This window comes from Sparus aurata, chromosome 24 (assembly GCF_900880675.1).
Source record: "Sparus aurata chromosome 24, fSpaAur1.1, whole genome shotgun sequence".
In the NCBI taxonomy this organism is placed as follows: domain Eukaryota; kingdom Metazoa; phylum Chordata; class Actinopteri; order Spariformes; family Sparidae; genus Sparus; species Sparus aurata.
The window spans coordinates 5,593,994-5,618,787 of NC_044210.1; the positions used below are offsets into that span (position 1 = coordinate 5,593,994).

At 45.5% G+C, this 24,794-nt stretch overlaps 1 protein-coding gene across 2 annotated transcripts in view; it reads right to left on the bottom strand.

The window, feature by feature from the left end:
- Window positions 1-24,794, bottom strand: part of appa (amyloid beta (A4) precursor protein a) — a 40,691-nt gene that overhangs the window by 4,397 nt on the left and 11,500 nt on the right. Inside the window, exons 2-15 of one of the 2 annotated variants that reach the window (XM_030409292.1) lie at window positions 16,482-16,649; window positions 14,147-14,276; window positions 13,801-13,913; window positions 13,127-13,317; window positions 12,416-12,759; window positions 11,719-11,886; window positions 7,723-7,856; window positions 6,793-6,867; window positions 6,540-6,698; window positions 5,166-5,294; window positions 4,970-5,069; window positions 3,817-4,029; window positions 3,291-3,344; window positions 2,018-2,109 (exon numbers count right to left, since the gene is read on the bottom strand). In XM_030409292.1, the coding sequence (XP_030265152.1) occupies window positions 2,018-2,109; window positions 3,291-3,344; window positions 3,817-4,029; window positions 4,970-5,069; window positions 5,166-5,294; window positions 6,540-6,698; window positions 6,793-6,867; window positions 7,723-7,856; window positions 11,719-11,886; window positions 12,416-12,759; window positions 13,127-13,317; window positions 13,801-13,913; window positions 14,147-14,276; window positions 16,482-16,649 (2,070 nt within the window). The remainder of the gene's footprint in view (window positions 1-2,017; window positions 2,110-3,290; window positions 3,345-3,816; window positions 4,030-4,969; window positions 5,070-5,165; window positions 5,295-6,539; window positions 6,699-6,792; window positions 6,868-7,722; window positions 7,857-11,718; window positions 11,887-12,415; window positions 12,760-13,126; window positions 13,318-13,800; window positions 13,914-14,146; window positions 14,277-16,481; window positions 16,650-24,794) is intronic. The other variant, XM_030409293.1, reaches the window with a different exon arrangement.

Consider the following 24,794-nt stretch of genomic DNA (forward strand, 5'->3'; position numbering starts at 1 on the left):
ACTACAGAGGTTGTCGGGGAAATTAAATGTCATCACGTTGAACACGGAGATTTATCGAGTCACTAGTCCATCTTTGCAGGTGGATTTTTAGTTTCTATTACTATTCTTACTCTTACTTTACAACTGTAGGTTGGGTTATCTATAGAAAATGTGTTGAGTAACTGTGTAGTAAGACGCGAGTTCTGGTGGCGTTTAAGTCATGCGACCAAAATGTAGTCTGTTCCCAGCCCAACATCATCTTTTTACTTCTAGAGATTTAATTTACGCTGCGAAAATCATAAAAGTAGTGTTCGTCTGTGAAGATTATGCTGCTGAACAAAACGTGCAAGTGTCATAACAGTGTGTTTGTCACAGAGATTATTTTGGACGATAATCCAAAATCCAATTGAAAAATCCCAAAGGCTCTCTGATGCTAACTTGCGGCTTAGCCTACCAAAATACGTCATCCCTCCACCGCTCTATAGCCTGATGATACAATATAACAATGTTATAAGTATTTTTTACTCTACATACCTGAAGTACATTTTCCTGATTACGCTTACTTCTATTTGTAACATTTTCGATGCAGTACTGGTAGGAGTATTCCTGTAGCAGTAGCACTTTTACTGTGGTAAAGGATCTGAACACTTCCTCCATCAATGTTACTAACTCTGGGGGAGATTACTGGTGACCTTCAGAGTTCCATCCCATTTATTTCCACTTCTTTCCACTTTTCATTTACTCAAATCATTTTGCAGCGCATGCTGTGTGTAATTCTTTTTGTCGTTTTTTAAAAAATAAAATCATTACGGAGTGAAATCTAGCGTGAAAATTACCACTATGCTTCCGGGGGGGAAAAAGATGTGAAACTGACATACGCATTAAAATAACTGTGGGGGACTTTTTGAGGGGTAATTTCACTGGCCGAGATTTTAATTTCTTCCCGCGGCTGTCAGGTGATTTACAGGAAGAGGAGCAGAAAATAAGACAACGATGCAGCATGACTCAGCTGCAAAACAATACGATTAAAAAAAAAAGAAAATCACAAAAAGCAAATGAAAGCTTCGGCTCCTCTGTCACAGATTATGCTTCTCTGTCGAATAGAACAAAGAAAATAGAGGCAAATGGCTTCTGAAGGGAGGAAAACAACTCGTGGTAGCTACCTGCGCTGATGGGGATAACGGGGCGGAAAACGCAGTCGGCTGGCACCAACTTCAAAAACGGCACTAAACTGCAGATAATCTAACAGAAATGCGTGCTGACATCTCGGGCGCTGCTACCCCTGCTGGTGTCAAACACTGCACGGAGTGGGGGGACTTAATTTGGGGCTGCTGAGCCTCCTCCAGAATAATCCTACAGAAAGCTGATTGGGGTTACCGTGAATATCAAATCAAGGAGTTGAGTTGAGGAGACCGCCGACACTCTGACTGCTCATTGTGAACGCAAGAAATGTGATATGTAATAAAATGTAGGGATTAAGAGATTAAAGCCTTTAGGTGAGAGGAATAAGGTACGCGGATTTGGATTTGACTGAGGATGGATTGGGGTTTTTGTGCTGGCATTACAATGCTGGATGAGATTAATGAATGAATGTTGAAGTGGGTCAGAAAGCCGTGGAATGTTGAGTGCAATAACCTGTGGCCGACCGGGAAAACACTTACAGACACAGATTGCACCGAACTTCACTCTGATCAGAGGACGGAGGAATTCAGAGAAGTGTGACGCACGCATTATCCCGGCCGTCTCCATGGACACCTGTCTCCATGGTGACAACCTTGGGAGTTTACCGGGAGGACAGAGTGGAGACATGGACCTGCCTCTGTGTGTGTGTGTGTGTGTGTGTGTGTGTGTGTGTGTGTGTGTGTGTTTGCTTGTGGATATCGGAGGGCAGCGTGCAAACTCCCATGTGTCAGTAAATGCATCTTCCTGTGTGTGTGCAACATGTTTGTGTCTTGTTATGTATGAATCTGAATTTTAAATGAGTCTGTTTGTGTCAGAGTGAGCTGCTGTATGTGTGTGTGTGTGTGTGTTTGTTTACCAGTTTCTGGTGGTGAACTTCATATTCAGCGCTCTGTCTGTCCTCCGTCTCCATCCGCAGCTCAGGAATAGCTTCCATCTTCATTCCAGTCACTGGCAGGGGAAAGTAAAAGTACCATCTATTATGGATGGTGACACTCAGCCGCTTTTTCTTTATCTCACAGACACACACACACACAGACACACACACACACTCTTGCTGGACTCAAACTCACCCACACAAGCTGGACAGACAGCAGAGAGTTGGCAGTAACAGTGGTACGAACTGAATATGGCACGTATATATAGCACAGTAAGCACAGACCCTGCAGCAGTGTCACAAGTCTCCTGGCAAACACGACTGGCTCCTTCATGGAGGTCAAGTAGAGTTGGCTGTGTGCAAATAATGATGTGGAGATAGTCGAAAACACACTGTCTCGACTTTACCACAAGAATGTTCTCTCAAACAATCCTGTGATGTTTTATAAGGGAACGGACTTGACCTGAACAAATGGTAGTTTCCAGCCTGGAAGCTTCTAAAACAATCATAGCTCCACTTCAGTCAAAATATTTAATAGATTATAATACATACTATTACCTATATATGATTATACACTGTATGTTTTCATGACAATGCCTGCTAGCAAAGCAGATAATATTATTTACAGTCCAAAAACATTAATGACAAACTACACATGTGGGCAGCACTCTCTAATGGAGCACCCTTTATTTTGGGTTTATAAATTACTAATGAGTAAATAATAATTTAAATGTTAATGAATGTATCATGTTATTGTAAGCCATGTGCTAAAGTTAACAGCAATTATGACAGTCAAGAAAATATTTTTTACAACCTGGCAACGCAAAAGTTCTTAAAACTGACCTTCAAAGCATCACTGTGAGAGTGATTCATCAAGCTATTATTTACTTGTACACCCTTAAAAGGTGACTTATTAGAGAGTGTGACACATACATTTATCTCTCCCATGTCCATAAAGCTAAATTGGACTGTGCTTTTAAGATTAAATCAGCTGTTTAACTAGAAATCCTGTGGCTCATGTGTGGCCACTGAACCAACCGATCTTACCACCAGAGGGTGCATTGTTTCATATTAAGACCCATCTTTACACATAAGTGAGCATCGATAAATGGACATGGAAGAAGGAGTCTTTACACTTTAGAGTTAGTAGCCTAGCAACAGACTGATATCTGCAGGCCATTGACCCCATCCATCTGGTTTCATCAATACATTTAAATATGTAATACTGGCACGGTTGTATAACAATAGCACCAACCTGGCCGTGTGGGAATGCCTCTGTCAAGACTGGGGCGAGAGTCCACTGGTTCAACTAGAGAGAGAGAGACAGAAAAAATACTTATATTCCATGCATAAAAATGTGAAAGTGTAAAAAAAAAAAACTCATGAAACCTCCTACAAAACAGAAATTAGAGCCCTTATTCAGGGTTTGTACAGTTTTTTTTAAAGATTCAAGCACTTTTCAAGGTATCTACACCACGCTCAAAGCCTTTTTCATCACATCTGCATTGTTCCTATTAATGCCAATGCAAAAAACCCTAACCCTAACCCCAACAGATTTGTGGATTACATGAGTGATGTGCATGGATGAAACAACTCCGGTAATGAAAATCTATATTTTTTTTAAGGATTATATTCAAATCCAGGCACATGACTTAAAAAATAAGCATTTTCCAAACTCTGTTTTTAAAGACTTTGTTCAGACCCTGCAATGTTGCTTTACAGCCTCTATGAGTTTCATTTCTATCAACTGTGAATCAAAGTGTAGGGGCTTCGGTGAGTACCCTGGTTCTCGGTGTTGGGCTGGTTGAAGCTCTCGGGGTGGACGAAGCCGACTCCCCCCAGGCCCAGCGTGTCCTCCTGGGGCAGCAGGTCGGTCTGGCCGTCTCCCAGCTCCTGGTCGGGCATCAGGGCGTCGTTGCCGTAGCTCATTCTCACGTCCGTCTGCAGGTTGGCCAGCTGCTGGGCCATCTCCGCCTGCTCCCTCTGCAGGAGCTCTGGACGGAGACAACGAGGAAGGAGAGAGGTCAGAGGAGACGAGACAGAAGGGAAGTGGAGGGGGGGGGGGGTTTCTTCCATCTTTGCTTTGATTTACTTTTAACACTTCTACGATAAAAATATGGCTGATGATAAAAGAAAAAATAACTTTTTTGGATCTATTTTGGATGGAATCTTTAAAGTGGCTAATGTGTTTATATTTGTGCTTTAAAAAAAAAGTCAGAAAGGACAGGCGGCCTCCAAGAAATGTTTCGCTCTAATTTTGTAATAGACCTGGCACCTAGCAGTGATTGAATGGTGTCTTCTCTTCTGTGTGTGTGTGTGTTTGTTTTGCCGTGCAGCACAGAATGTGACAGTCTCCGAGACAGAGACACAGATGGCTGTGTGACGCACGCAACTCCAATAAACCCAAAAACCCACAGAAACCTCGCAAAACGCAGGGCCTGGGAGGGGTGGAGGGAGGGGAGGGGAGGGGATTTATCTTCCCTACAAACAGTTTCATTTGACTCTGAGCAGGAAGAATTAGGCCAAATGGCTCCAAAACCTTATCAACCCCCCCGAAAAAAAAAGGAAAAAAAAAAAAAATTACATTTTTCTGCGGGCTGGAATTTAGAGCATTCAATCTCTCTGTTACATGCAGCACAATCAGGACAGTGTGTCTTCCCTCGTATCTCTCTCATGTCAGGGTCAGCACCAAAGGCGTCCGGAGCTCAGATTTACAGGATGTGGATTGTGTCATTCTGTCAGATCAACTGCTCTCTAAACCAAAAACTCCTCTCTATTTTTCTCAGTTTAACTTCTATAGTTATTAGACTGTATCCTAGATGTTTTAAAGTCTCTAATCGTTCACCTCCAGTGTTTACTTTTAATTGGATTCTTTGTTCAAAAAACAGCAAATAGCGACGGATTCATTTTTAGGAGTCAAAACAACAAACTCACCAACTTGGTCCTGGATGTCGTCGGCCACGCCGGGCACCTTGTAGAGAAGTCCCAGAGACTGGTTCATGCGCTCCTCGATGACGCGCAGGTGGGTCAGCACCTTTCACACGCAGAAATACATATAAAACTGCATCAACTTCTTCAGACAAAACAAAATATGCGTAATGTTTTGGGAGTGTAAAGCGTCGGATGCTACCTGAGGTCTGATCTGCGCGGCCTTCTTGGGATCCACCATGCGGACGTGCTCGAAGTGTTTGAGGGTGTGCTGCCTGTCCTTCTGCTCGGCGCGCACGTACTTCTTCAGCAGGCTGAAGACGTGGCGGGGCTACAAGGGGACACGCAGAGAGGACAAGATGAGAGACGGTGAGGAGCAGAGGGCGGACAGCGTGGCGTTTCAATCTGAAGCCAAAACCCCGAAATCAGTCAGTCACAGTGACTAGGTTTACACCAACAGGACAATATATGGGTCATGTAAACAGCACATTCAAGTATGGATATTCCTAATTAGGCTGCATTCCGACTGTAGCGTTCCCCAGTGAAGATATGTGGGATACGCTGATATTAATCCAGCTTTAGTATCAGTCTTTGAACATGTATGCAGCTATGCTATGCGTGACAAGAGTTCCAGGAGAAACATGCCGGCTCTCAAAGATTATGAAAGACTTGGATATCAAATAGTTTTGGGATACGTGCAGCTATCACAATGCTCACTTTTTCAATTAGGAATATTATTAGGAATAATATTAATTATCACTAGAGTAGAATATTGTCTTTTTCACAATAAAGGCAATGAATAAGTTGTGCATGTAAGCTTGGTGTTTTTCCTCCAGTTCTTTTCTTTTCTCCTCTGAGAAGACGAGGTCAATTAATATATTCAGCATGCGTCAGAATGACAGCGCATGAGAATTTCAGGACTGAGTTTTCTGTGTGTATGAGTTTTGGTGGCGTTTGATTTATTGTGTTAATTAATTGGAAAAGGACAAGTTGAGCCAAGTTTTAAAGGAGGAGAAAAACAGTGTTTTTATAAGTTGGAATCCAACACATTTCATCTGATTGAATAGCATCTTCTATATGAAGGGCTCAAATAGTTAACTGTATTTATACAGTGACAAAGGATTAAAATGCCTTTACTGTCACATGGTTATGCTAGGCTTTGTTCAGGGAGTCAAGACTAATCTATAGTCAACGTATAACCGTGACAATAATGGCATATTAAAAGAGATTGCTTTGGAATGTTGTTGTGACTTTTATCTCTACATGCATCCCCATCCATAAAGTACACCTCACAAACTCAATTTGAGTCCAGTACGCCCTCCTACTCTGACATTTTTTGACAAGCAAGGACGTTATTCGTCTTTTGCAGCAGATGAGCAGGTCAGATAAGAGAATCATGCACATATCGCACTTCAAATAAAAACGGGAACAAGAAATATCTCGATGGATAGCTGACAATCTTAAACAACAGAGACAAGGTTGGAAATGGCAGGACAAGATAAGATTTGCGAGAACTAAAGTATAGAAAGTGCTGATAGAATGATTGTTTCAGCTGCTGTACTGTTGCACATCGTACCCTGGGCGGGTCATGCTGCAGCGCGGTCAGGTAGCTCTCCAGAGCCAGGCGGCGGCGGTCGTTGAGCAGGGCCTCCACCCGCGCCATGTGGGTCTCCACCAGCTGCTGCCGCTCGCTGGCCGCCTCCTGTTCCAGTGCCTCCACCCTCTCCTGGAAACGCTGCGCTCGCACACAAGACATCAGCGTTAACGTCAACCAAAGGGACTCCGAGAACACAGGGTAAATTTCTGTCTGCGTGTCCAGCAGGTCTCACCTGGATGACGGCTTTCTTGTCAGCCCGTGGAAGGTTCTTCGCCTCCCTCTCAGCCTCCTCCCACTCTCGCATCACCTGAGCACAAAAAAAAAGGAAGAGAAAAACATTGATTAAACTTGTCAATCTGCTTTATCGCTCCGTACGTTTTAACACACAGTCTGATTTCACACTTGAGTGAAACAAGTCGTCGCTCTTTGTGGCGTGGACGTGATGTTTGCGCGGCTGTCGAAAAACGTGTGGGCTGCAGGAGGGAACATCGGACCCTTCCTGTTTGAGTAATTCTGTCAGATTGAGGGAGCTTCTGCTTTTTTAAATCACAAGGGGGTCTACATGCTGGGTCAGTGCAGTATGACACAAATCACCCGTTTCTATTCCCCTTTTTCCTGTCAGTTTCATCTTACATCCTCTGAGAGATGACTGTACATCCAGCCTCAGTTCCATCCTGCTTGACTGACTGGGTGGCTTCTTTAATGCAACCAGGGACTTAACTCAAGACAATATTTCTGAGGGTGAAGTCAACTGTGCAAAATCTGAAGACGCTGCGCCCGCAGCTACCCATGCAATGCAAACAGAGCTATCCAGAGTGGCGCACAAACTCAAAAAAAAAAAAATGATTTCGATCTTTGGAAACGGCGACGTTGCTGCGCACCATCTGGCTCTCTTCCGGAGAGCGAGCCCCTTGATTAAAAGAATACAATTAAAGTTGAATTGGCTCCGTCGGATCACCCGGGAGGGATTAACAAACACACCTATTCGTTTTACTTTACACACCTCCGTTCTATTCATAGACATATCTTTGTCCTTCGCCTGCTCTAAAGAAAATCCTGCTTTCTGTTCAGCTTCCAGTCTACTGAATTAAAAAAACATTAACATTGAAAGTATAAAATCCTCCTTTCATCATTCATTCCCTTTGCCTCTTTCCATCAGTACCTGTGACATCCTCTCGCGGTGCTTGGCCTCCAGGCTCTCTTTGGCCTTCTGGAAGTGGGCGTGCTCGTTTTCGTCAGCGGGTGTCTCCAGGTAGTGGTCCACGGCGTCAGGGGAGCTAGGTGTGGCTGTGGGTACTGTAGAGAGAGGGGAATAAAAAGGGAGGCAGGGAGGTGAAAATGACTTTCAGCGCAGCAGCTTTTTATTTAGCCTTATCTAGGACTGGCTGTGCTGCATAGGCACAGACAAAGACAAAAGGTCCACAATGGGCTAATAGGGTTAGTGTTAGATCAGGGAAGAAAGAACACAAGATAGCAGCCGTAGCTGGAAGCCAGCACCCTCCGAAAGCAAACAAGTGAATGCCTCAGATGACCCCTCAGTCCTTTGTAAAAGAGAGACAAAAACCGCTCTCTCGTTTCTATAACTTTATTCAGCGCCGCTCTCGTGCGTAAACACTGGCGCTGGAATATATCCTGTGGGCTCAAAGAGCAGACTGAGCTGTGGTCGACTCAGCAGCGAGAAATATAAATGGACCGCCGACTGCATGAAACCTGGGTTTAATCGGTGGAAAGTTGATTATCTTTCACAAGAGCGCTATCAAAAGTGGTCTGCGGTGTGTGTGTGAAGCTGTGTGTGGCGGCTGTGCATCATGTGAAATTGGTTAATGTCGGATGAGAGCGCATGACTGCACCAGACAGGGAAAACAACGGGGAGATGTTTTTTTCCTTTGACCTGAGCCGAGTGTTTTGTTAGCCTCTGTTCCTTAAAATCACTCCGAAAGGATCAGTTCACCCAAGATACGAAGCATTCTTTCCTGGTGATCACAGTCTTGTTTTTTTTTTTTTTTTATTTACCCAGTTTGAGAAATCTCTGAGATTCCTGCTTCCATCCAATATAATGGTGGTGAGGGGGATTTAGCTGGTGGTGCTGACAAAATTGAAAATTGTGATTAAAAAAAAAATAAAATCTTGTGATCTAGTTGCTCCACAGAACACACGGAACACTTTTCACAGGGACTATTTCTGCATGGTTGGATGAAAACAGGGGTAAGTAAGAATGTCCTTGTTTTGTAATTGGGCTAACAGATAATGTACACGCCACCGCAAGGAGGCAAAAAAAAAACTCCCAAAAAGATCTCTTCTTTTGAAATTCCCTGTTTGCTACCTGATCTTTTTCACTCTCGTATCTGAGTGCACCCAAGTCTATTAAAAAACTGCCTAAAGAGCAGGAAATGCTGTATACATGAGCATATATACTACTTCTAGCTAAATAATTCCCACAATGCAATGCCTTGATTGTTATGAGACACTTCAGCCGTCACGGTTGGCGCAAAGTAGGGCTGTGTAATTTATTGATGCGGCATAAGTGTTTTCTTTCCCTGGTTTTTAAAGGCTTCATCACAGGAAGGAGAAGCGATTTACTTAATGATACTTGCCTTTTCCCACTTAGTCATTATATTTGTGATGATTATTTACGAAAAATCCCATCGTGCTGATAATTAGTCAAAGCGCCAATCCCTTGAATACCGTCGCAATATCGTCATTGAGGTATTTTGTCAGAAATATGGGGGTCTATGTTAGTTTGTTTGAGGAGATTTCAAAATACAGAGGTAATATAAAATACAGAGAAATATAAATCCCAGGCTATCATCTTAAGGCCATATTGTCCAGCACTGGTGCAGAGTGATGGTAGTGAGGTTACTGTTTGATACCATGTGTTTAAATGATACGACATGAAGCATTTAATGGTATCAAACGTATCTTAGCTATAAAAGAAACAGATGCAAAGTCGGATTTTCATCCCGAGGATGCACAGATATGAACATGACTTGGAATGTGTTGGTATTTGTGGTCGGCCACTGTTTCTGTGTCTGCTTATGTAATTATCATATGCTTTATATTTACAAAAACCTGCTTTAAAACAATAGAACAGTTGTGAATCATTGTTAGTTAACCACACATGCAAGTGCAGTGTGTGTGTGTGTGTGTGTGTGTGCTGGTGTGGGGGATAAAAGAGACACTGCAGCACTTTCTCACCTCCACTATGCTCAGCAGAGCAGAAATCCCATCCCAAAAAACACACACATGCACATGCACGCTCACACCTAAACACACACACACACACACACACACACACACACACACACACACACACACACAGGATAAAATTAGATCAAAATATAGGGAGATGGAGATAGCATGACTCCATTTCGCTGTGGGGCATATCATGCACTTCGTGACTCAGACGCACGCACGCACACACAAACACACACACACACACACACACACACACCGAGCAAGGTCGCCGAACCTTACACAACACTAAAATCATCATCGGAGCTGAACACTTAAAGCGCCTTCCTCTCCTCATCTGTAACACACAACTCCCCACCTCCCCACCTTTTTACACACACACACACACACACACACACACACTCTCTCTCTCTCTCCTGGCAGTAAAAAAAAGAAACAGGAGCTACTATTTGAAATCCAATCAGTTCACTTTGTGACTGAGCGGTCGCGTCGAGCTCAACAGAAAGTGGCGAGACATGTTTTTTTCTTTACAAACAAAACAAAAAAGTCTGATGGCCACACATAGTGACGAGGTGAGAAAACCATCGAGCAGACGCCCCATTTTCCGTGTTGCCACTGAAAATCAATCATCGCAGCGTGATGCAGCAGGCAGGTGTGTGCTGAGAGCGTGTAATGATGTATTGATGAGCTTTTTTTTCCCCTTACCGCTACCTTGGAAACGTTTCTTATTTTTTTCATGGCAATTTAACATTAACCGGAGTTGATTTCCTCGAGGAAAAGGAGTGATGTAAGCGAGGCGGCGACTTGTCGGGGATGTGAGGAGGGGAGGGGGGTGCAGCCAGGTGAGGGTTACTGCTCAATTATCTCTGCCTGGATGATTTTACAGCTCATATTCGTGTTAAAGTAATATACAAGACGATGCCCGTGAGATGACGGCAATCATAGAAATTACAGCAGTTATCAGACATGCTCTTAACACTGTAACCCCAAGTTCCCTCAGCCCTGAAGGCAGGTCCTCTGTATGCAGCCGTGGTTATCAGGGCGTGCTGTGCAGTTTTTTGGCGCCGTGTTTCACTGCAAATTTGGATAGAAACCAATCAATTCTATGACTTTTTCGATTAATCTTTAGTTATTTTCTTGATAAATGATTAGTAGTTGGTCTATAAAATGTCAGAAAACGGTGGAAAACGTTCCCCAGATGTCTTGTTTTGTCCACAACCCAGAGATATTCAGTGCACTGTCACAGGGGAGTAAAGGAAACCAGGAAATATTCATGTTTACGAAGCTGGAATTACACAACTTTGCCTCTTGTTTCTTAGAAACTGAACGGACTGATTGATTATCAAAGTCGGCGTGATGGTTGAGGACTAAACAAGTCATCCTGGCAGCTTTAAGAAGTTTGACTTAATCAGAAATACCAAACCTAGGAGACTCCTTAACTCAGGATTCAGAGAAAGCTTTTCATCGCCGTGGCTTTAACATAACAACTGCTAAAACACCTCTGCAGCTCTTTACGGCTTTCAAAACACAACTAGGTACAGTTTGGCTCGAGGGAACATGTATTTCACAAAACATCATACAGCTTTTATTACACGCTACAAGGATTCCACCTACAAGCGTCAAACTGGAGTGTGAACGTAGAGGGAACAGTGAGACAATCAGGTTGGTGGCTTTACGGATCCACGAGGGATTACAAGAAAGGTGCAGACTGTTTTTAGTGCAAACACTTATTGTCTGACAGACACACACACACACATACACACACACAGAAGGTGAGTGAATAAGTGAGGGTTAGCCGAGAAAGGGAGCAGACAGGGAAGCACACCGAGTGAACAGCTGTGAAGGTCTGGAGGCTAGTGGACAGCTCGGAAAGGCGGTCAGTGAACGTGAGGGTTAGAGACAAAACCAGAGATTGAAACGACCGGCACTCAGAAGCAGCGAGCTGCCGGTCGAGGTCAGGACTTACTGACGCTGCTGCACACAGACAGGCAGTACTCCTCTGACTCAAAGTTATTCCTGTTGCCTCCGCAGCCGCCGTAGATAAACTGAGCACAGCGGCCCTCCTGGCGGTCAAAGTACCAGCGGGGCAGCATGGCCCGGCACGGACCGGTCTCCGCGTTGGCCCAGCACACATCTTGGAGAACACACACACACACACATACACACTTGTCACCACACTCTTTTAGCTCACCATCGTCCCTTTTTCAGCGCGTCGTCTTTTTGTGGCGCGTTCACCTACGAAACACGCCACTTCAATTCAGGAGACACATTAAAAATAAAAAAAAAGACTTGATGTTACAGAACAGGGGCAGTCGGATTTAGGAGCAATTTAACACTGAAATGAAGAAAACAAGGGCTGGAACGACCAATCCCGGTTCTAATGGGACGTGGCTAATAGGAGCTCTGAGATGACAAACGAGCACAATGAGAAAAATGACAGCGGGAAATTAATTGTTGAGGAACGCGAGGTTCAGTTGTGTTAGGCAAAGCATAAAAAAAAATGGAGGGGAAAACATGTTCCGATGTTGTACTGCCGAGCTCGTTCCAAATTAATCTAAATGTGAAGCAGCCTGTCGTCTGATCGCTGCGTTTTTCTTTAAAGTTTATATGCAAGATGAAGACCAAAACTGGACACGCACGCCCATGTCTGAAATGCTCCTCACCTCTGACAACCTCTTCCACGGACTCGGTGGTGGTGGTGGTGGTGGTGGTTGTCATGGCAACGTTGGTGGTGGGCTCATCGTCGCTGTCGTCGAGCGTGTCGATGATGTCGTCGTCGTCGACCTCCTCCTCGTCCTCTTCCTCCTCCTCCTCCTCCTCCTCCACCGGCTCCTCGTCCTCCTCGCCGTCTCCGTCCTGGTCGTTGTCCAGCACGTCCTCCTCCTCCTCCTCCTCCTCCTCTTCCTCGTTGTCTTCCTCGGGCACCTCCTCCTCTTCCTCGTCCTCCTCTACCACAGATGGCCTGGTTTCCTCTTGCTGCTCCGCTGGCTCAGGCTCCCGCACCATACTGAGAGAGAGGAGGGGGGGGGGAGGGAGGGGGAGACGAGAGAAAAATGGAGGTAAGGGAGGGACAGGGTAAAGAGACATATGGAGAGAACATGAGCAATTGGGGGAAGGAAAGGTGACAGGGAAAGAGGGATGATGAAATAAGGAAGGCGGGGAGGATGAATGGAAGGGAGGGAGGGGAGGAAAGAGACTTTAAATTAGAACCAACCTGCGGTTTGCTTCCAAGGAGAGAAATTTTATCCTCACGGCAATGTTGAAAATGAAAGTGGCAGTATCTATGATCATCTGAGCGCTGATGTATTACTATGCTGCCGCTGTGCCCTCATTTATCTGTGTGTGTGTATGTGTGTGTGTGTGTGTGTGTGTACCTGTTGTCAGAGTAGTCAGTCTCCGCTCCACCCCACCAGACGTCGGAATCATCAGCGTCCTGCTCGGCGCTGTCGGCGTCACGCTCGGCCTCGGCGGGACAGCACACGAACTCCACGCCTCGGAAGCGGTCGATGCCGCACGGCAGCAGCATGCCGTAGTCGTGGAGGTTCATGGCGCGGTCTCCGCAGGACTACGGAGACACCGAATAAATCAGTTGCTGGCCCTGATTAAGTCCATCACTACACTGCCACAGAAAGTACCCAGATCTTTTAGTCCCAGGACCTAAAAGGCTTGTTGTTGTCTGCATTTGCATATTTTCTTTCTTGCGCAGGAGAATGCAACAAAGATTAACAACCCCTTATAATGAATGCCTGTTTTCTGTAACTGAAAAATAGTGGAATAAAATGCTGCAAGTGCCCGCCCAATCAGAAATGTTCATCACAGCAAGCCCCACCCTCAAAGTTGCTGTACTCTCGGAAGATGCTACACCCCACAGGGACTTTCTGGGGGGTAAAGTTACGCCCCGGGATCATCATCTCGACCCTGATCCCTGCGGTGGAAACACACCGACTTCCTTCGAAGGTTCCTAGTCTCTGGGGAAAGTTCCTGCATTGGAAACGTGTGTGTGTGTGTGTGTGTGTGTGTGTGTGTGTGTGTGTGTGTGTGTGCTCACCTCCTTGGCTACAGTGTGCCAGTGCAGGTGGCTCTCGCACTGGTTCATGCGCTCCTGGTGCAGGAACTTGCACTTGTCAGGCACGAGCAGGGCGTCGCTCACAAATTCTCCCACTGCAGAGAAAGAAAAAAAAACAATATTCATATCTATAATTCATACACAATAGGCAGCTTCAGCCCGGCTTTATGCTGGCTTAAAGACACACTTTAACTGACACTGACAACTTCCTATTAAGGCAGAGCTGACTCAAGCTCTGGTAACCACGGCGAAATCTGGTCTTTTCTTGTCTCTCTTGCTTTCCAAGAAAGAGCTAAGACTGAAAATCAGTAAAACACACAGGACTCACCCAGGCAGCGGTAGGGCACCACGATGTGCATGTGACTGCGACACTGCTTGCGTCCCTTCTTGCACCAGCTCTGGATGCTGACTGGCTGGTTGGCCTCCACCACGTTGGTAATCTGGAGCTCTGGGTATACCTGCACGCACAGAGTTATACATCACAACAGCGTCACGTAGTTACAAGCGTCTGAAAAGCGCTTAATAGTTTGAGATATTTACATATTCTGCTCCGACACTTCTCTAAATTAGTATTTCCTCCGAGGTATTTCCATCTTTACATTACCGCCGTGTTCCCAGATGCCGTTTCCGCTCGGCAGACTCGGCTGTGTTTACCTCCATGTTCCTCCCAGCCATGCGTGACACCTGCCTCTGCACAATATATTCTGAGTCGACGCATCGTCCCTCCTCAAGTACCTCTTCCCCTCATTCTTTTTCCCCGACGCCTCCTCTTCTGTTTTCTCTCCCTTCAAGCCTCTCTGAATGCAGATAATAATTCCCCCTTGGTTCCTTGTCACTCTCACGTTTGCCAAATCGGCTTTTTCCCCATTCAGCTCCGGGCCGGGGGAAAATCCTCCAGCTCTCCCTATCTCGACTTTTCAATTTTCGATATTATAAGTTCAAAATGTTAAAACGTGTAAAAGCTGGGACTCTTAGACCGATTGTTTGTTATCGCCGGATTTATTATCAGTGGCAACAACGGAACGATAGCTTATCTTCCTTTGAGTCTCTCTTACATGCTTTTCAGAGCAATCTCATTATGCATCGCCTCTTATCAGACAACTTTTCAGATGTGGCGCGTTTGCTCATTGAAAGCCTGCTGAAATATTCTCCCACGGACGCGCGGTCTTGCGGTTTGACGACGACAGTAGCTGAAGGATAACAGTTTCAGTCGCCACAACAGTTTATTTGTGACCGTCAGCCATGTGTGGTGTGTTGAAAAGCATCAGATTTTCATTTGGCCAAACAACGAGGTCACTGTGTTGTGTTCCTGCCTTTGGTTTCGGTTGCTTCATGCCGCCTAATTAAAAGCCATTCCGGAGCTTTTAAAATGAAGTCACAAGGACTTAAGCAGCTTGTTTACTGAGCGGAGTTTTGGCTTCGTGTCATCCTGCCAAATTGGGGGATTTTGGTGAGTAAAAAAACAAATCTGTTCGCAGACTCTGTAACCCACTCACTTTGCTGAGCTCTCATAATATCTCAAACAAGGCGAGGACAAACAGTTCCGTCTGCCCTCTAATATCCACAATCCCTTTCTTTTCGCTGACTTGCTTGATGGTAGAGAGGAGAGTGGGACTTTACGTGTTTTTAAGGAACCAAAAGGTTCAATCGACCCAAGAAGATGAGGCAAATGAGTTTGTTGACGTATGAAACGTTGTTTTTACGTCATCATTATCAGCATGACAATCCTACAGTGATGATCATAAGTCCATATTGATGTGTCAAAACACAATAAACAAACTGGGTTGAGGGTGCAGGTTTTAAAAAAAACCTTTTTCTGAAACAAAATGCCAATAAGAGCTGTTCAGCTGCAAGTCCCACCCCAAAAGTTCCTGTACTTCTGGAGAGTGCCAGCCTCTGGGGCAGGGACTTTTTGGACATTTGAGTCTTAATTTAGACCCTCAATCAGTGGAAAATGCCCGCAAGTCCTCCAAAGGTTCCTAGTCCACGTTCCTCTGGTGGAAATTCAAAAACTCCCATTCTGAGCTATTTTTGTTTTGATACCACTGGAAAAGTGTCCTCACTTGTCCAAACATGCCAAAATAAAATTGTAAAACTTATAGAAAATGAAAAAAATACAAAAAAAACAACACCACACAATCCAATTTTGCTTGCTGAGCACTCCCCTAAAGTGTTCTCAATAAAGTAGCTGCGCCGCTACCTGCTCAATCATTCTAAATTTGCGCTGAGGGTGTCATCTTAATGGCTGAAAATGTAAATTATCCCACCCAAAAAATCCAACTAAAATGTCACGACCATAAAAAATTTATCACCCACGGCTTATTGCTCTCTCAGAACAAAATAAACACTGGGTAATTACAGTTTAAGGATTCCATATATCACAGGACACGAAGCCAAATGAGAGCCGGTTTGAGGGGATGACAGGCAGTAAAAATGATGATTACAAATGGACAGTAACCCAACTACCTCTACAGCCTCCGTCTATATATCTATACCCCTTTAGGCAGATTTAGTAGAATGCACGATCGTGATTCATATCGGCTTGAAAGGGTGTATTAATACCACTGTGTGATATCAGATTTGATTGATTCTACGGGGGAAATAAACAGTTGTGCGTATAAAAAAAATAAAAAAATACACCCACACACTCCCCACACTTTTACCTCCTGGCAGTACTGCAGGATGCCCTCCTTGGTGCCGATGCAGCTCTTGGTGCCCGAGGGGTCCGGCTCCCACTTGCCGCTCTGCACGTTGATGTGCATGTTGAGTTTGCCGCAAAACATGGCCACCTGGGGCTCCGCCAGCAGACCCATGGAAACGTCTGTAGGCACCTAAGAGTGGAGGAGAAGGCAGGTTTAATGAGATATACCACTCGTGTTAAAAACTCCTTGAGCCCTTGCGCTGAGAAAAAAAAAAAAAAATGCAAGACGGATGCAATTAAATTTTATTGCTTAGATAGAGAGGGGAGAGGAGAGGAGATTAGCGCGTTTGATGAAAAGTGAGATGAGAGGAGCGGCGGGAGGCGAAGACGAGGAGAGCCGAGGAGGAGGCGCCGAAACGAGCACGGGAGCCAAACTCTCCTCTCCCGGTCTCGTCGACGATTCGGGTTTGATCTCCGTTTGTTCGCCCTACCATCAAAACTCTTAACCGCCGCAGTGCTAGCATCACGCTCCACGCCTCTGTTCATATTTGGCACTGGGAGTTGTCAAAGATCTTTGTGTGGAGAATGCTGGTAAAAAAAAAAAAAACACACAACTAAAGACACAGTGATGGACACAAAAATCAATAGATCCAGAGGAATAAATTGCCTCAAAACAACAGGCCGGGAGCGATCCGATGCGCCCTCTGTTTGTCTGTGATGTTCATGCACAAGAACACACACACCCACTCAGCTGCCCTGCGCAACGCCATTTATGGGAATAGTGTACATCTCTGGGTCCGTGCAAGGCTTTTTAAAACGAGTGCTTCCAGGACAGTATGGTGTTTATGTAACCTCCGTTGATTTGTTTTCAGTTCATTTCTCTCCGTTAGCGCAGCACACAGTGAAGCAGGTTGGCTGAAGGGAAGGGGAGTGTGTGTGCGTGTGTGTGTGTGTGAGAGAGACACAGAAAGCCTGCCTCTGGCGTGAATATATTAATTTTTTGTGTTAATTTACGCTCCTGTGTGTTGGTTTCTACTTCTGTGCGTGTGTGTGTGTGTGTGTGTGCGCCACTGCTGTCTGCCTGCATGAGGAGGTTTTGTGCTGAAGTTCCCTCAGGAGAGGAGGTGCAGACAAACCACTGAATGTCTGCATTGTACTGGCAAATGAGCGAGAACAAAATGGGAGGGAAAAAAGAGCGGGGGGGGCAGAGAGGGAGACAGAGGGAGGGAGGAGAGGGACTGTTGCCATTGTGTGCTCCCTAATCTTGTTAATGGTTTTGAAGGCCCTGGCAGGCAAACAAATGCTGTTTTGTGAGATGGATAGCATATTTTTTTCCTCCAGACTTGAAGCAGCCAGGGGGCATGAAGGCCTCTCCTCCAATATGAAAATAGCTGCTGGGGGGCCAGTGGGCTCGGATACATTTGTAGCTCAAAGCCTGAATCGATTTAGCTGGGCGTCTACCTGCCCTATCAGCGGAAAGATGAACTTTATCAGCTCCTATCATATAGTATTTATACACATCATGTGTATTTAAACGCTGGGTGGAAGAATAGAAGGACGACTCAGGCTCAGATACGCAGAACGGGAGCTTCAGGTTTCACATAAATCAACACCTGTGTGATTCATCCAGGTGTTGCTTTACCGCTTTGCGTTATATCTCAGAATCATATTTTGTCAAGCCTCCGGAGGTGAAAGGGTGCGGACGACACGACACGACGGATGCAAAAATATTTAATAAGATTGACAAACAAAGAAGTTATTGCGGGGATATTGTGCTGGGTTGCCTGCGAGATCACCTGTGCGTTACCTGATGCTATTCCTATCCTATAGATTCACACCTGAGGCCAGCAGACATCACAACGCATTCCAGGTGATAAACTTTGTGTCTGTGCAAGGCAAGAACTGACTGTCAACTATTGAGTTCTGCTCATTCAGACCACAGACGCTATATGAAATCGACTAAAGCAACAGCCGAGCACTCGTTCAGTCATGTTCCTCTCGATTGAGGGGTGTCCACAGGCATTACACTTCATGCTTTTAGGACCTTTTCAAATTCATTATTCACCAAAATGTAAGATGTTTTTATAATTGATGCGCGGCAAAAAAGGTAAGTGTTCCTGCATGTGCAGAATAAAGGTTTTTGTGGGGATATGGTTATTAGAGTGAGTTGTGTTTATCTGCTTTTTGCCGACGGGTAAGTGCTGATATATGGTAAATACACAGCAAAAGGTTCAGTGTTACGTTTAAAGATCTGCAACATCAGAATTCTCTGACTTTCATGCAGACGAGCTTGACTCATTTGACAAAATTGAAATTCAAAGGTGGATACGTGAGATTAAATGTTTGAATTGGAATAGAACGGTAATTTGTTATGCAGACATTTTGAATATCTGTTTGTGTGATAAGAAGCAGAATGAAATATTTTCCAACGCTGAGCAGTTTTAGAATGTCTCCAATTATCACTCCTCCATCGGTGTAACACATATCGTTCTGTGTTTACTAATATAACTTTTCCTTCTGATTTATTTCTGTTTTCAACATTGAACGCTGGTATTTTCCATCCGTCAGTAAGCACATTCCTCCCGCTTACTTCAGCCTTTAAGAATGTCACCAGAAAGTAATTGCAGAATGTGTTTTGGGTTTATTTTGCAAAGCATCCCTGGGAGTTCATGAACTGGAGTCACACCTCTGGGTGTTGAGAAATACACTCAAGTCAGTCAGTTCAGGATGGGTGTGTTGGTTTATTTTGAACTATATCAGAGCTCATCGAGGGGTAGATCTGCTTATGCTGCAGATTGTGTCTCGTGGTCACCAGATATGGCCATTTATCTACTAATAGAGCTGCAAAATGAACTGATCAATCGGTTTGAGCGTTTCTAAGAAAAGAAAAGGTAATCTTTCACTTATCTTTCACTCTGAACTCATTCCCACTCCAAGAAAAGTCAGCCACCTGAACATTTAACTGTACTTTGGAGCCGTGTGGCCTCATTTTCTCCACCTCACAATCACTGCTTCTCTATGATTAAAGGAAACAGTGATCATAAAAGTGTTCCTGGAGGTCTAACACCAACCGACCGGCCGTCAAATGGGGGTAGAAACGGCGAAACGGACGGATCGGCGTAACCTGATTCCAGCAGTCAAATGTGCACCTGCAAAGTTCACATGCGTCACGGGCCGACATGGTGAGCCGCAAGCTGTGGTAGCACGGAAATGAGTAAATCCCCCGCGCGCACACACACACACACAAAGTAGGTAAAATCCCCTCTTGCCCCCTCCTCAGCTCCGGCACACGGCAACTTAACACTAGTGGTCATCAGTCTTGACACTGAGCCATCTGCACCACACAGGGTTACTTAGGGTTTTTGCCGCTTGATTCCCACGCGGCCATCTGGGAGTGAGCAGCGCTGACGGGGGCATGGATCAAATCCCATCCCGCTCCCTACAACCCCAGGCAAACGGAGAGCGAGAAAGTTTTCAAGTAATCTCGAAAAAGTTGTTCTGCATGCGAGCTATCTTTTAATTAACTTACTTTCTGGGTGCCCAGTTTCATTCTGACCTTATCGGCGCACCCTCTGGCCTCTCCCTGTCGCTTATTGAAAGAGATAACCGAGCTTCCCCCTCTGCTCCGGGCGCAGGTAGGCAAATCAGTGCCAAGAGCCCGCTGACATTCAAATTCTTTGTGTCATCCTCTTTTGGCTGGCAAATCATATCCTCGCCAATCGCTCGGCCTTCTCCTTCCTGCCTCTCAGCCACTATCTCTCCACTGGAGGAGGAGGAGGAGGAGGAGGAGGAGGAGGAGGAGGAGGAGGGGAGGATCAGCCAGGCCTTCGCTGCAAGCTTATAAATCAGGGCCCCAGGATGATGGCGAAGTGCTGGAGCGAGGGGAGAAAGTGAGAGAAAGAACAATAACCACAATGGCCGAGAGACGGAGGGAGATTGGAGAACAGATGAATTGGACAATAAGCCTTGGGGCTCGAGCGGAAGGTCAAGCGCTCTGTAAAACAGAAAAAAAGGATGTGGGGACGCAGGGCCTGGGACAGAGAGGGAGGCTGGGGGAAATCAGGCGGGGCTGAGCGGAGAAAGGACGGGGGAGTTCTGGTGTCAGACGGAGGCAGTTTAGAGAAAAAGAATGACTGCATCATTTTCTCGGCGAAGTTCGGCGCCGGTTTACCGTGAAATCGCGAAGGATCCTCCAGACAAACAGCGCCGCTGCTGATTATAGCGAGCGCGGAAATAATCACGGCGCCTCCCTTCTACGTCTTCAAACGACTGGAGGAATAAGGGATTGCATTCAATGTGCATTCTGCAAATCCTGCCCGTAAAGAAGAGATAATGACAGCGAGAGTAAAAAAAAGGGTTGTGGGTTTTTTTTTTTTTTTTTTTTGGTTTTCTCCTGGCGGGGCTGGGAATCCACAAACCGTGCGAGCAACAGATGGACTGGCAGGAAAGGCAGACTGACAAATGGTGAAGACACATCAGCGGCGGAGTGTTAGACAAATCTATATTATAGCAGGAGACGGCAGGCTTCCCTCATCTCCTTCCCTCCCTCTCTCTCTCCCTCTTCTCCATCTTTATCCGATCTCAGCTCTGGTTCACAGCGCTGCCAGTCTGCCAGCCCCGGCCGTCCTGCAGGGAGGGGAGGGAGCAGTAATCTGGGCACTGAGGATTAGGACGGCAGCCTGGTCAGGAGAAATATCCCCCTTTGGTCTCAATCTGGCATGATAGCCATCACCGTATCGACAGGGAATAAGCCAGGGGGGGAAAAGGAGGCTGATGCTTTATGAGATTGACCCCGAGAAGATAGCTGAATTAAAGTCAGCAGAAACCCTGCTCACATATTGCTTGGCGTGCTAATTCTCTCCCCCCCTCCCCCCCTAACAGAAATTACAAGTGATGCAACCGAAGCAGTGAACCGTCAAAAAAATGTTTCCCAGCTTCTTGCGGCTTTTCATTATCCACGTTGTCTGATGAAATGCTTCTACGGTTCGAAGAGAAAAAAAAAAACACACAAAAAAAAACGGGGAGCCACGGACCAAACAGCTGCAGTCGGGGGAAGCTAGCAAACACATTCCACAATAAAAAAAAACAGAAAAACATTCAGCCGCGTGTCCAAAATCGAGTCGGTCACGGAAAGAAAACACAGACCTAAGCTCCCAGGCCTGCTGACGCATATGGGACCACAAAATGAAATTGCACAGAGACCATGTCTGAGTTGTTAAAGCCGGGCATGCAATGTTGGTTTATAAACTATACAAAAGCAGTCAACATCCCCATAATAATTTGAGGATGAATGGAATTTTGCTTTACCCCGAGGGAGGCGCGCGAAGGGAAGAAAACACAAAGGGACGGAGCAACAATCTAATAATGTAATACAATAATAATACAAGTTTGTGAAGCGATTAAAGTGAGATTATTTGCGAGTGCAATTTGATAGAGTGCTCCGCTACCCTAAGGAGGTTCACGATGAGGACGACAAGCTCGCTGGGGCGTTTTTCGCCCGAGCCGTCTACGCGTGTCTGATGTCACGCCGCGAGTTCGAAAAATCACGGTTCCCCCCCCGTCTCAGACAGGTGACCCGCTTCCACAGCTGGATACCGCAACCTGAATAGCAATCAGGCGAGGAGAGATACGACGGGCTGTCAAATGTTCTGCCTCGAGGATCACATACACACGTGTGAAGGAGGAGACGTTCCGAAAATGAAAATTCAGTCATTATATACTCACCCTCCCTCCATGCAGAGGGAAAGTTGGGTGAAGTTTCATAGTTCACAAAACATTTCTGGAGCTTTACAACAAAAAAAAAGTAGTAGGAGGGGACAAGAAAATCTACATGAAGTGGCTCCATAAAGCTCGTCGAGCGTAATCCAACTCTTCGGAAGCCTTAAGATCCCAAATTGATTAGAAAGGATGCTATTTACACCTATTTTAGAACAAAACCTTCACTGTAGCTGCGACGCTAATAGCATTAGCGCAAACCTGGACTGTAGTGGGTGTAAAAAACGCCTTCTTAAAATCAATTTGGGATCTCGGAGCTTCTGGAGACTTGGATTACGGCGAACTAGCTGCATGGAGACATTTTATGTTATGGGGGGTTTTTTTCGCGGGTTGTTTTTAAAGTTTTTAAATCAAGACCCCGTGCTGCAGACTGCTGCATCGCTTTATCTGCTGTGAAGCTCCAGAAAATGTTTTGCGGATCTTGAAAGACTGAGACTTAATTTCTAACTTAGGACGATCAAATTTTCATTTGTGTGTCGGACATGGATTTTGCAGGAAAGTATAACTGGAGTTGAGGCCACAAATCCAGACAAAAAGTTCATTTTTAAGTGGTTTATTTTTAAGATTAAAGATTCATTCATTTTCTAAATTTTAATCAATTTTACAACATGGTTGTATAATGAGATGACCTTTGTAGTCCCTACATGCTACTCACAAGAAAATAAATGATATAGATATGGAAGTCATTATAAGCGAAACAATTTTTTCTAAATGTCTGAAGTGGGAATGAGTTCAGGAAGTGTTTTTCGATCCTGTTCCTGGGGACCCCCTGCCCTGCATGTTTTAGACATTTCCCTGTTCCAACAGACCTGCTTTGAATGATCAGCACGTCATCGAGCTCTGCTGAAGCCTGATAAGGACCCGTTAATTTGAATCGGCGCGTTGGAGCAGGGAAACATCGAAAAACATGCAGGGCAGGGGCCCACCCAGGACCAGGGTCGAAAAACACTGAGTTAAGCGGTTGATCAATGGAGAAAATCCTCAACCCAAGTCAAGATAACGCGGCTAATGTCTATCTGTCTTAAATGTTGGTTTGTTTACAACCTGTGTGACTGCAACCAAGTGATGAATTAAGAGTACCATGCCGTCATAACGGAAAGAAAAGACGCCGCATTAGACCTTCAACTATCGATTACAGCATTGCAATTTCCCAAAGCGACCCCGCCACATTGCGTCTTTCGTCCAACCAACAGTCCAACACACAGAGACTGTTCATTTACTGTCAGAAATGACAACGAGAAGCAGCATACTGACATTAACAAGCTGGAATCAGCAAATGTCATTTTTGGTTTGAAAACAACGAAGCAATTATAAAAACAGTTGGCATCATTAATCAACTAATGGCCGCTGCTCTGCTCCACAGAAAACATCTCAGTCAGAAATTCAGCCCTTACTTCTAAAAAAAGGAAAAATGTATTCTCTTCATTCTATGGAACTGCACAGATCCCTCTACATGTGTGGCTCTTTTGTGAGGCATAATAACTCCTCTTCTCCCCCGTCATGGAAAAATTGCCCAACCGTTCCCATCCCAAACGTGGCGATATATTTGAACGAACACCGCTTATGGCCGCCACATTCGCATACGTGATCTGCGGCGCGAAGAAAGAAAAAAAGGGGCAGGAGAAGGTTCCTCGCCCATTAAATGTAAATGAGGAGTGTTAGGAGGAGAAATATTGCGTCACACTTACAAACCGAAAACACACACGGGCGCGGATCCTCTTGCTCGCACACAGTTTAATGCATTCGAGTGCACCGTAAGCACACACACACACACACACACACATGCAATCTTTGAAGTGTCCCCATGGGCGCTGGTCCTGCGGTGCTATTAATTGTACAGTCTTATCTGCGTGGCCCAGGCCTGCCATGGGGAGTTGGGTGAAGGTGGTGGTGGAGGAGGAGGAGGGTGGCGACGAGGGGGGGAGGGTGTTTTAGATCAGCTCTCATCCCAGGGGGAGACTCCCTGGTGAGCAGGATGTGTCGCAGGAGCTCCACACACACACACACACACACACTCTTGCTCTCTCCATCTGCTGGCACACATCTTAAAAAGGAATCCGCGGCTACGTCCAGGCTAGCAGCTAACAAGACAAGGCTTTATTGTCCGGGCCGGGGACACGATGTACCACGCCCAAGATAATGTCAACTGGTGACAGCTGACAATGGCTCCCGCACACAATCAATGTGTGGAGGAGAAAGAAAAAAAAAAAAAAAAAAAGGCATCTCTTTTTTTTGCGAGAGGCAGTAAACACAATGCAAATAGGGTCTTTATGAGTTATCCGGGGTGGCCTTTAAACATTTACGACCGGGATAACGTGTTATGCAATACAATAAAGTAAAGATTGCTTCCGCTTTGAGCCGTTAATCAATCGATCGCGGTGGAATCCAGCGGAAGCGCGGCTGTCTGCGGGTTGTTTACAAGATGCATCACTGTGGGAATTTGTTTGCTTTTAGCTCGGGAGGATGTGTGACGGCTGAATTAGATAAGACTGGCGAGGTGACAGAGAGGCCCGACGCCCGCGGCGGCGACGCACGTCCACACACACACACACACACACAC